The 13,134-nt window shown below is 47.0% G+C and overlaps 1 protein-coding gene across 1 annotated transcript in view; it reads left to right on the top strand.

Annotated features, from left to right (window-relative positions):
• PPWD1 (peptidylprolyl isomerase domain and WD repeat containing 1) overlaps positions 1–13,134 on the top strand; it is a 46,683-nt gene that overhangs the window by 7,942 nt on the left and 25,607 nt on the right. The window contains exons 4-5 of the mRNA XM_069749411.1: positions 4,179–4,299; positions 12,096–12,543. Coding sequence (XP_069605512.1) covers positions 4,179–4,299; positions 12,096–12,543 — 569 coding nt within the window. The remainder of the gene's footprint in view (positions 1–4,178; positions 4,300–12,095; positions 12,544–13,134) is intronic.

Here is a 13,134-nt window from a genome sequence, read left to right on the forward strand (position 1 = left end):
ATCTGGTAATCCTCCAAAAATGTGTGTAGTAAATCCCCATATACTTCCGATATAGCCCCCTTTGTTCCATTATTATTTAGTATACAGTCTAACATGAGATCCTTCTGAATCACTATGGGCCCCCTCCTCCTCTGTGCCTGAAAAGCGTGCTGAACTCTCCTATATTGATACCATTTCAACCCCAGAAACTCAAATTCCTGCTGAAGCGCATCATAAGACCTAAGACTCCCATTGTGAATCAGTTGTCCTAATAGCCTAATGCCCTTTTCCCTCCATTCTCCCATTCCTTCCATATGGTTAAATTCTTGAAGAGATGAGTTATCCCAGATAGGTGAAAATTCCGTGAATCCCCCAATTCCCCTAATTCGCTTCAGCATCTGCCATACTCTATGAATTAAATTCATGGTGGGACAACCAGTCCCCAATTTCCTAAATAGTCCTGATTCCAGACCCAAACTCAAGGGCCACACCCCGCTGATATGCACCAGACTACTGTGACCCATTTCTTCCTCTAACCCTTTCCCCCATCCCCTAAGATGTTGGCTCTGTGCAGCCAGAAAGTACAACCATGGGTTGGGTAACGCAAGCCCCCCCTCATCTTTGGGTCTCTGCAGAGTCTCCTGCCTAATCCTCGGGCTCTTCTTTCCCCACACCAACTCTCCGAATAACGATCTCAGCTTACGGAATGTTCTCATCGGGATCCATACCGGAGAATTATGTAGGACATATAAGATCTGAGGCATCACCACCATCTTGAGGAGATTTACTCTTCCTACCACCGACAAATTTAGCTTACTCCAAGCTGAGATCTTAGTGCGTATCTTAGTTATTAAAGGCTCGAGATTAAGTTCCTCAAATCTGGTTAAGGGAAGAGCTACTTGAATCCCCAAATATTTAAACTGAGTGACCACCCTTAATTTTGTACCTTCTTCCACCTCCCTTGTACAATCCACTTCTCTATCTACCTGCAAAACGCTCGATTTGTCCCAATTAATAACTAGCCCTGAAATTTGCCCAAATCTCTCGATTAATGCTATTACGTTCCTCAATGGTTCCCCAGAGCTCTCAAGAAAAAGCAGTATGTCATCTGCATATAAGGCGATTTTTTTTTTTCCTCCATCTTCCCATATAAAAACCCTTTCACCATTTGAGACCGTCTGATAGTCGCTGCCAGTGGTTCCACCGCCAAAGCAAACAGTAGCGGGGACAACGGGCACCCCTGCCTTGTACCTCTAAAAAGCTGAAAGCTGTCTGACATCATATTGTTCACCTTGATTTTGGCCACCGGAGAGGAGTATAGGAGTCTCACCCATGACATAAAGACTGGCCCAAACCCACAACGACTCAGCACCGACCACAGGTATTGCCATTCTATACTATCAAAGGCCTTATGTGCATCGAGGGAAACCACCACTCTCCTACCAGCATTATCAGCCGGTATTTGCATATTGAGAAATAGCCTTCTCAAGTTAATGGCAGTTGATTTATTAGGCATAAAGCCTGATTGGTCCGAATGAACCACTTTTTCTATCACCCGGGTCAGCCTGTTCGCCAGGGCCTTAGCCAGAATCTTGACATCTGTTGTTAGGAGTGATATTGGTCTATATGACTCTGGTAACCGTGGATTTTTGTCTGGTTTGGGGATGACCACAATAATGGCCTCCCTCATGGAATTAGGCAATATACCTCTCTCCAGCGACTCCTCAAAGACCCCCAACAACTGAGCCATCAGCTCCTCAGCAAGGTCGCCATATAGTTCGACAGGAATGCCGTCCGCCCCCGGCGCCTTCCCTCCCGCCATGGATCTCAAGGCCCCCTCCAATTCCTCCACCCCCCCCCCCCCCCCCCCCCATCTACCGGCTATATTAAGGATTTCCTGCAATTTTTCCCCGAGTACGGTGGAGGAATATATACCGACACTACACATAGCAATTTAGCAAATACTTTACACACTAGGAATACATATTGTCCATCACTATCTATCGCTACCTCCACCTCTTCAAACGTTACGCTCGTGTGCACCAGAATCGACACCCCTCTAGCGTAGTTCGAGAATGTCGCGTGGTACGCCTTCCTCACCCATCTTTTATGCAGTATATCCACTTTTTCTAAATGGGTTTCCTGAAGGCATATCAGCGAGGGCCTCTGTTTCAAGATATATTGCAAAATCGCCGTACGCTTTGTATTGTTTGATAGACCTCTAATGTTCCAGCTCAAAATTTTTACTTTATCTCCCATCATATTGCCAAACAATGAAAATATTCTTCTCCCATCTTTTGATCTTCTCCCCCCCCCCCTAAACTGACCCCTCCCACCCCAAACCTCCCCCCAATCCCTCATTATTGCAAAATAACCTGAACCTTACCTCTCCCTCCCTCAATAACCTCCTTCCTCACAGAACTCCTACTCCCTCTCTATATGAGAAAAAGGGGGAACGTACTAACACTCCTACCAGTGACTTAAAAGCTGACACTCACCCACAATAAATTTCCCACTATCCAACAGTTGTTCCCCTCCCCCCGCCCATCTGAAACATAATGTAAAAACAGTTGCGCCGCCGAACACAACCATAGTGCAATAGTCCTTCAAAACAAGTTACTCCAGTATTCTGTCACAGTGAACCCGTAACTCAGTTAATTCTGTCAGATGAACACTTTAGACAGAAAATCACTCCTGATCCTCCTCAGCGGTTCTTTTCCGCTCCAATACGCTTCGCGTTCAGATCCAACCAGTGTGACACTTCCTCGGGGCTCTGGAAAAAGTGGACCTTGTCCATAGCCACCACGCGTAGTTTTGCCGGATACAGCATAGAATAAGCCAGGCCCAGTTCACGCAGACGTCTTTTAGCCTCTCCAAACTTCATCCTAAGCCTCTGCACAATTGTGGAATAGTCAGGATAGATAGATACTCGGTTGCCATCGATGGTTAATTCCTCGCCTTCCTCATCAGAATATCTCGGTCTCTATAGTTCAGGATTTTAGCCAGAAAGGTCCTTGGAGGGGATCCAGGGGGCAGAGGTCTGGACGGCACCCTGTGCGCTCTTTCAACCGCGAATAATTTAGTGAGACTATCTCCTCCCACCTTAGTTTTCAACCATGTCTCAATGAATTCCGTGGGGTTGTTTCCTTCTGCCTTTTCAGGCACACCAACAATTCTCAAGTTATTTCTACGTGAGCGGTTCTCCAGATCGTCAGTTTTAAGCTCCAACTCTGAAATGCGCTGGATGTATTTTTTCTCCCTTTTAGTCATTTCGGCAATTTGGTCCTCCGCTCCCCCTACACGTTCCTCTAACAGTTCAACTCTCCCCTCCATTTTGTGCATGGCTGAGCGAAACGAGGAGACCTCCCCCTTCAGGCCATCCACCTGAGCAGTTAGGGTTGTTAAAGCAGTCTTGCAAGACAATATAGCAGAGAAAATGTCCCTCAGGGTCGGCTCCGCAGCCTCATCAGTACATACAGTTCCCAGCTGTGCTGCACAATCCAGGGCCAGCCCAGCCCCTTTATCCAGTGGGGCATTGCTTATGGCTGGTGTTATGGTGGGTGCTATGCAGGATTCACTCTCCTCCACCTCCCTCTGTGCCCCAGCCTGCTCACCCGTCTGCTCCACTGAGTCCACCGCTCCTCCTGTCACCTCTCCTTCAGCTCCTTGCATTATCCGTCCTGCCTCCTCTGTTCTGGCGAACTGCTCCAGCTTTGCTAGTATTTCTAGCCGCTTCTGGTAAGCAGCGCCTGCCTTTGCCGCCTCCTCTGCTGCGCTGTCGGCGCCATCTTGGGAGCGCGTGCAGCCAGCCACCCCGGCTTCTTTCTGCCTTTTGCGCGTCATTTTTCGGCTCCTGCTGCGCGCGTTTTACTCTCCCTGCTCCCCGGCTACTCAGGAGCTGCTCCTCCGGTGTTTGGCGTTCGGCGGCGCCTTTAGTATCCACTAAGTCTCCGTTCGGGCAGCGGGAGAGGTCCGGCAAGCGTCCTCTCACATCTCCTGCTAGGCCACTTGTAGCCTAACTACATTAATATGCTTTAGGAAATAACCATGGCAATGCTATCTATGTTGTGCTGTAGTTCTGCGTCCTTGATTTGTCAGAATTAATATCGCATAGGTGGAGGACATGGTTCTGTTGTGAAGTAACATTAATACGCCAGTTTTCATGCCTTTATTCTTCCTGCCTTTTATCACTGGTTCAGGAGTGATCGAGAGCATTGCAGCCAGCTGTGAAGGGTCACTTCTATGCACCGTTGGAGAAGATCAAGCAATGAAAGTATTTGATGTCGTCAACTTTGATATGATCAACATGTTGAAGCTCGGGTAATATATCCTACAGATATCCTATTGTACTTATATAAACCCTTGTGCATGAAATCCCTTTGAATGACAGTAACACCGGGGCAGCCTATATATTTTTCCTATTAGCCTTTCATGCTGTTATTGTTATATTAGCTTAATTTATTTAACTGCATATACCTCAAGCATAGCGTGCCAAGAACACTCTCCCATTGAAGTCAGTGAACATATCAAACATCTCCAGACTATCGCCTTTCATGTCCCCTACTCTGACAACCCCATCTGAGTCCTTATGTCCCCCCCCCCCCCCCCCTCCCCAAGGAGGCTACTAACACTTTAAAGGGAACCTGTCACACCCAAAATCGATGGTGAGGTAAGCTCAACGTCATCAGGGGCTTATCTACAGCATTCTGTAATGCTGTAGATAAGACCCCGATGTAACCTGAAAGAGGAGAAAAAGAGGTTAGATCATACTCCTGCTCCGATGGGTGTCTCAGGTCCGGAACAGCGCCTCCCATCTTCATTCCATGACGTCCTCTTCTGGTCTTCACGCCGTAGCTCCAGCGCAGGTGTACGTTGTCTGCCCTATTGAGGGCAGACAAAGTACGCCTGCGCCGGAGCCGCGGCGTGAAGACCAGAAGAGGACGTCATGGAATGAAGATAGGAGGCACCGGAGCGGACCTGAGACACCCATTTGACCGGACCGCAGCGGGACCGCCCCTGGGTGAGTATAATCTAACCTCTTTTTCTTCTCTTTCAGGTTACGTCGGGGGCTTATCTACAGCATTACAGAATGCTGTAGATAAGCCCCTGATGACTGAGCTTACCTCACCATCGATTTTGGGGGTGACAGGTTCCCTTTAACTCCCCTCTAATGCAAGTTCCATTCCAGCAGTGTCAGCTCTCGGGGGATCACATGAAATTATCTCTTGTGGTCCCTGTGGCCAATCAGCACTGGTTTCTCTTCTCTCCTATCGACATAGTTCACATCTGGAGGAAGTGAAGGCTATTTCTGCGTTCTCAATTCCTCCGGATGTCTTGATTTGTCCGAATGAGTGGAGAAAGAAGCCAGCGCTGATTGGCCGCAGGCATCGCATGGCATAATGTCATGCGATCCCTGGGAGAGCCAATGCCGACACCAGAGGTGAGTGAAGGTGATATTTTACTGGGGGGAACCTAGAGATTAAGGCTACTTTCACACATCAGGTTTTTGCCGTCAGGCACAATCCGGCGAGTTTTGAAAAAAACGGATCCTTTTTTTTTTTTTCTGCCGGATCCGTTTTTACTCATAGAGTTGTATTAGCGCCGGATTGCGCCTGATGGCCACACGTTTCATCCGTTTTTTTTGCCGGATCCATCAAAAATTCTTTTTCAGGCGAAAGAAGAAAACCTACGGAGGAACGTTTTTTCTGTCCGTCGAAAAAACGAATGTTCCAGTGATAAACAGATGAAACGTGAAGTGCAATGACTGGATGCGGCTACCGATTCCGGCATTTTTACACTGAGCATGCCACGTAGCTTCGTTTTCCATTCTAGAGTTCTCTTTTTCTTTCTTTCTCTCTCTTTCTCTCTTTTCCCTGGAACAGGAAGTCCAAACTCTCAGTAAACAAAAACGGATCCGGCGTATCCGTTTTTCACAATTTGCACCGAATCCGTTTTTTTCAAAAATAGCCGGATTATGCCTGAAGGCAAAAAACTGATGTGTGAAAGTAGCCTAAGAAGGGGCTGTCTGCGCAGTGGACAACCCCTTGAATAAAATCTCTCAACGCTTTTCTCATATTAAGGCAGCAGTTTTCTGACAAGATTGCTGTCTCATAATCATGTACAGAAAATAGAAAAATCTAGCAAACTAAGGAAGAAACACCAGGACATATTTACAAATAACGTTTATTATATTGGAAAAAGTAGCAAGAAAAACAGCACTCACCCAATCCTTCTTTCAAGATGTGGTTTTAATCCATGAAAATGGTTAAATAGATATTTGCGGAGGTGCAAATATGGACCCGTAGAAGCGCCAGCAAGGGGTGAAACAGCCATAGTCCGGCAGGTCTCATTATTGATGAAAAAACTCCCCTGACACCTGCACCTCCGCAAATATCTATGTAACCATTTACATGGATTAACCCCTTAGCGACCGCCGATACGCCTTTTAACGGCGGCCGCTAAGGGTACTTAAACCACAGCGCCGTTAATTAACGGCGCTGTGGAAAAAGTGTATAGCGCCCCCCACAGGCCGATTTTCTCCGGGGTCTCGGCTGCCGAGGGTAGCTGAGACCCCAGAGAACATGATTCGGGGGGTTTTTAACCCTCCCCGCATTTGCGATCGCCGGTAATTAACCGTTTACCGGCGATCGCAAAAAAAAAAAAAAAAAAGCGATCTCTTTTTAATTTCTCTGTCCTCCGATGTGATCGCACATCGGAGGACAGAGAAAAGGGGTCCCAGGTGGCCCCCCAATACTCACCTAGCTCCCCCGATGCTCCTCGTGTCTCCCGGTGGGCGCCGCCATCTTCAAAATGGCGGGCGCATGCGCAGTGCGCCCGCCGGCCGGCACCGGGAGAATCTTTGGGGTCTCGGCTGCCTGGGGTAGCCGAGACCCCAAAGAGCATGATCGGGGGTCGGTTTTAGCGACCCCTGTTTTGCGATCGCCGGTAATTAACTGTTTACCGGCGACCGCAAAAAAAAAAAAAAAAAAAAGTAAAGTGTAATTCTCTGTCCTCTGATGTGATCGCACATCAGAGGACAGAGAAATAGGGGGATTCGGGGACCCTAGCATACTCACCTAGGTCCCTGGATCCTCTTGCTGCTCCTCCTGGCCGCCGGCAGAAGAACATGGCGGACGCATGCCCAGTGCGCCCGCCATCTGTCTCCACCTGCCGGCCGGCAGGAGAACAGCAGTTAGGGCTAAAATTAGGGTTAGGGGTAGGGTTAGGGTTAGGGGTAGGGTTAGGGTTAGGTTAGGGGTAGGGTTAGGGGTAGGGGTAGGGTTAGGGGTAGGGTTAGGTTAGGGGTAGGGTTAGGGTTAGGTTAGGGGTAGGGTTAGGGGTAGGGTTAGGGGTAGGGTTAGGGTTAGGGGTAGGGTTAGGGTTAGGGTAGGGTTAGGGCTAGGGTTAGGTTAGGGGTAGGGTTACGGCTAGGGTTAGGTTAGGGGTAGGGTTAGGTTAGGGTTAGGGGTAGGGTTACGGCTAGGGTTAGGTTAGGGGTAGGGTTAGGGGTAGGGTTGGGGCTAAATTTAGGGTTAGGGTTGGGGCTAAATTTAGGGTTAGGGTTGGGGCTAAATTTAGGGTTAGGCTTCTTTCACACTTACGTCGGTACGGGGCCGTCGCAATGCGTCGGCCCGACATACCGACGCACGTTGTGAAAATTGTGCACAACGTGGGCAGCAGCTGTAGTTTTTCAACGCATCCGCTGCCCAATCTATGTCCTGGGGAGGAGGGGGCGGAGTTACGGCCACGCATGCGCGGTCAGAAATGGCGGATGCGACGTAAAAAAAAGCGTTTCATTGAACGTTTTTTTGTGCCGACGCTCCGCCAAAACACAACTGATCCAGTGCACGACGGACGCGACGTGTGGCCATCCGTCACGATCCGTCGGCAATACTATGGGCAAAAAACGCATCCTGCGGGCACATTTGCAGGATCCGTTTCTTGTCCAAAACGACGGATTGCGACGGAATGCCAAACAACGCAAGTGTGAAAGTAGCCTTAGGGTTAGGGTTGGGGCTAAAGTTAGGGCTAGGGTTGGGGCTAAAGTTAGGGTTAGAGCTGGGATTAGGTTTAGGGTTTGGATTAGGGTTGGTATTAGGGTTAGGGTTGGCATTAGGGTTACGCTTGGGATTAGGGTTAGGTTTGGGATTAGGGTTAAGGTTAGGGTTGTGATTAGGGGTGTATTGGGATTAGGGTTAGGGTTGAGATTAGGATTAGGGGTGTGTTGGATTTAGGGTTTTGATTAGGGTTATGGTTAGGGTTGACATTAGGGTTGTTTTGGGGTAAGGGTTGTGATTATGGTTAGGGTTAGTGATTAGGATTATGGATCAGGTTGGGATTAGGGTTAGGGGTTGGAGCTAGAATTGGGGGGTTTCCACTGTTTAGGTACATCAGGGGGTCTCCAAACACGACAGCCAATTTTGCGCTCAAAAAGTCAAATGGTGCTCCCTCCCTTCTGAGCTCTGCCGTGCGCCCAAACAGTGGGTTACCCCCACATATGGGGCATCAGCGTACTCGGGATAAATTGGACAACAACTATTGCAGTCCAATTTCTCCTGTTACCCTTGTGAAAATAAAAACTTGGGGGCTACAAAATCTTTTTTGTGAAAAAAAAAATATTTTTTATTTTCACGACTCTGCATTCTAAACTTCTGTGAAGCACTTGGGCATTCAAAGTTCTCACCACACATCTAGATAAGTTCCTTGGGGGGTCTAGTTTCCAAAATGGGGTCACTTGTGGAGGGTTTCTACTGGTTAGGTACATCAGGGGCTCTGCAAATGCAACATAATACCCGCAGACCATTCTATCAAAGTCTGCATTCCAAAACGGCGCTCCTTCCTTCCGAGCTCTGCCGTGCGCCCAAACAGTGGTTTACCCCCACATATGGGGTACCAGCATACTCAAGACAAATTGGACAACAACTTTTGGGGTCCAATTTCTCTTGTTACCCTTGTAAAAATAAAAACTTGGGGGCTACAATATCTTTTTTGTGGAAAAAAAAAATATTTTTTATTTTCACGGCTCTGCATTATAAACTTCTGTGAAGCACTTGGGCATTCAAGGTTCTCATCACACATCTAGATAAGTTCCATGGGGGGTCTAGTTTCCAAAATGGGGTCACTTGTGGGGGATTTCTACTGTTTAGGCACATCAGGGGCTCTCCAAACGCGACATGGCGTCCGATCTCAATTCCAGCCAATTCTACATTGAAAAAGTAAAACGGCACTCCTTCTCTTCCAAGCTCTGCGGTGCGCCCTAGCAGTGGTTTACCCCCACATATTGGGTATCAGCGTACTCAGGAGAAATTGCACAACAACTTTTGTGGTCTAATTTCTCCTGTTACCCTTGTGAAAATAAAAATTTGTGGGCAAAAAGATCATTTTTGTAGAAAAAATGCGATTTTTTTTTTTTTTTTTTTTTTCACGGCTCTACGTTATAAACTTCTGTGAAGCACATGGGGGTTCAAAGTGCTCGCCACACATCTAGAGAAGTTCCTTAAGGGGTCTAGTTTCCAAAATGGTGTCACTTGTGGGGGGTTTCCACTGTTTAGGCACATCAGGGGCTCTCTAAACGTGACATGGCGTCCGATCTCAATTCCAGCCAATTCTGCATTGAAAAAGTCAAACGGCGCTCCTTCACTTCTAAGTTCTGCGGTGCGCCCTAACAGTGGTTTACCCCCACATATGGGGTATTGGCGTATTCAGGAGAAATTGCATAACAAAATTTATGGTTACATTTCTGTTTTTACACTTGTGAAAATAAAAAAAATGGTTCTGAATTAAGATGTTTGCAAAAAAAAGTTAAATGTTCATTTTTTCCTTCCACATTGTTTCAGTTCCTGTGAAGCACGTAAAGGGTTAATAAACTTCTTGAATGTGGTTTTGAGAACCTTGAGGGGTGTAGTTTTTAGAATGGTGTCACACTTCATTATTTTCTATCATATAGACCCCTCAAAATGACTTCAAATGTGATGTGGTCCCTAAAAAAAAATGGTGTTGTAAAAATGAGAAATTGCTGGTCAACTTTTAACCCTTATAACTCCCTAACAAAAAAAAATTTTGTTTCCAAAATTGTGCTGATGTAAAGTAGACATGTGGGAAATGTTATTTATTAACTATTTTTCGTGACATATCTCTCTGATTTAAGGGCATAAAAATACAAAGTTTGAAAATTGCAAAATTTTAAAAATTTTCGCCATATTTCCGTTTTTTTCATAAATAATCGCAAGTAATATCGAAGAAATGTTACCACTAACATGAAGTACAATATGTCACGAAAAAACAATCTCAGAATCAGCGGGATCCGTTGAAGCGTTCCAGAGTTATAACCTCATAAAGTGACAGTGGTCAGAATTGCAAAAATTGGCTCGGTCATTAAGTACCAAATTGGCTCTGTCACTAAGGGGTTAAAACCACATCTTGAAAGAAGGATTGGGTGAGCGCTGTTTTTTTTGCTACTTTCTCCGATCTAATGCATGTTCTTTGTGTATGCACCACCCAGAAGAGATCCGAAGAGGCTATTTCTGAGGATTTGGATTGAAATAACACACAGAAAAAAAACTCAAAGATTCTGCACATTTTGCTAGACGTTAAAGATACTTTTCCTTCCCCCAGTTTAGGTACCTTCACACTAAACGATATCGCTAGCAATCCGTGATGTTGCAGCATCCTCGCTAGCGATATCGTTTAGTTTGACACGCAGCAGCGATCAGGATCCTGCTGTGATGTCGTTGGTCGGGGCTAGAGGGCCAGACCTTTCTTTGGTCGCTGGCTCTCCCACTGACATCGCTGAATCGGCGTGTGTGACACCGATTCAGCGATGTCTTCGCTGGTAACCAGGGTAAACATCGGGTTACTAAGCGCAGGGCCGCGCTTAGTAACCCGATGTTTACCCTGGTTACCATCCTAAAAGTAAAAAAAACAAACGCTACATACTTACCTACCGCTGTCTGTCCCCGGCGCTCTGCTTCTCTGCTCTGGCTGTGAGCGCAGCGGCCGGAAAGCAGAGCGGTGTCACCCGATGTTTACCCTGGTTACCGGCATCGTTGGTCGCTGGAGAGCGGTCTGTGTGACAGCTCTCCAGCGACCAAACAGCGACGCTGCAGCGATCCGGATCGTTGTCTGGATCGCTGCAGTGTCGTTTAGTGTGAAGGTACCTTAAGACTGGCTTATGTTTGTGCCCACAGTGGTGCAAGCTCTTATCTGCCTAGCCACATGTCCTTTTCTAGATAAAAGATAGCAAGACTCGTAAGGCCACTAAAATTCACCGAGCAAGGCGTGTGCGCATGAATGGTCTCATTCTTAGTGGTAAATTAGGGTACCGTCACACAGTGGCATTTTGATCGCTAGGACGGCACGATCCGTGACGTTCCAGCGATATCGTTACAATCTCGCTGTGTCTGACACGCTACTGCGATCAGGGACCCCGCTGAGAATCGTACGTCGTAGCAGATCGTCTGAAACTTTCTTTGGTCGCTGGATCTCCCGCTGACATCGCTGAATCGGCGTGTGTGACGCCGATTCAGCGATGTCTTCACTGGTAACCAGGGTGAAAATCGGGTTACTAAGCGCAGGGCCGCGCTTAGTAACCCGATGTTTACCCTGGTTACCAGCGTAAACGTTAAAAAAACAAACACTACATACTTACCTTCAGCTGTCTGTCCCCGGCGCTCTGCTTCTCTGCACTCCTCCTGCATCCTGTGTCAGCGCCGGCCAGCCGGAAAGCACAGCGGTGACGTCACCGCTCTGCTTTCTAGCTGACCGGCACTGACAGTGCAGAGGAAAGCAGAGCGCCGGAGGACAGACCCTGAATGTAAGTATGTAGTGTTTGTTTTTTTTACGTTTACGCTGGTAACCAGGGTAAACATCGGGTTACTAAGCGCGGCCCTGCGCTTAGTAACCCGATGGTTACCCGGGGACTTCGGGATCGTTGGGCACTGGAGAGCGGTCTGTGTGACAGCTCTCCAGCGACCAAACAGCGACGCTGCAGCGATCGACATCGTTGTCGTATCGCTGCAGCGTCGTTTCAGTGTGACGGTACCCTTAGACCCAAAATGTCAGTACCCGATTTTATTTAGTGATCCATTTTTTTCTGACGTGCTTTCTGTATATTGCAGCTATCATCCTGGGCAGTCGGAATGGATTTATTGCCCGGGGGATGCCATCTCAGCAGTCGCCTGCTCAGAGAAGAGCACAGGGAAGATTTTTGTGTATGACGGTCGTGGAGATAATAAACCGATGCACGTATTTCACAAGCTGCACTCCTCGTCTCTAACTGCGATCCGGCTGAACCCCGTGTACAAAGTGGTGGTGTCGTCAGACAAGAGCGGGATGATTGAGTACTGGACGGGGCCTCCCCGCGGTTACAAATTCCCCAATAATGTGAATTGGGAATTCAAAACAGACACGGACCTCTATGAGTTTGCCAAGTGTAAAACGTGTCTCACTGGTGTCAATTTTTCCCCAGATGGTAAAAAGATGGCAACTATTGGAACTGATAGGAAAGTTCGGATCTTCCGTTTTTTAACAGGGAAACTGATGCGAGTTTTTGATGAGTCACTAAGTGTAAGTAATGTGTTCCCGGCATTGTGAAAGGTTTTTATGTGATTTCTTACAGCAGAGATGCATCATTAGAGCCCTCCTTAACACTTTAATAACCTACAATCATGTACATCGGGTATTGGTGTATGCAGCAGGATCAGGAACTGAACTTTTGCTGTGATGGAGCACTGAAAGACTGCAGCCAATCACCAGCCACTGATTGGCTGCAGCAGTCATGTTACCACAAGAAATCACAGTGCTGAAATTGCAACAGTGGTGCCAGTCTGGAAGGTAAGTATATATTTTTATGATTCTTTCTATTTTATGTCGGGTGCTTTAGCTCTTAAGAAGGATGTGTCTTCACAGTGGACACTCCCTTTAAACGGTTGCAATCGGCCTGTATGCTATTGCAGTTTTATAGATCATTAATCTTCCTATATGCCGGAATATCGTATTATTGCAGTATATAATGTAATGATTTAGTGATCGTAGGTCCTAAAAAACTAGCAAACGTTTTTCAAAGTATTACCAAAATATATCTAAAAGTTGCAATTGGCCTCCACCCCTCTGTTACCAAATCAGAAATAAAGAATATTTGGTGTTGCCAAATTATCG

The sequence above is a fragment of the Ranitomeya imitator genome, chromosome 1 (genome assembly GCF_032444005.1).
Source record: "Ranitomeya imitator isolate aRanImi1 chromosome 1, aRanImi1.pri, whole genome shotgun sequence".
Taxonomy (NCBI): domain Eukaryota; kingdom Metazoa; phylum Chordata; class Amphibia; order Anura; family Dendrobatidae; genus Ranitomeya; species Ranitomeya imitator.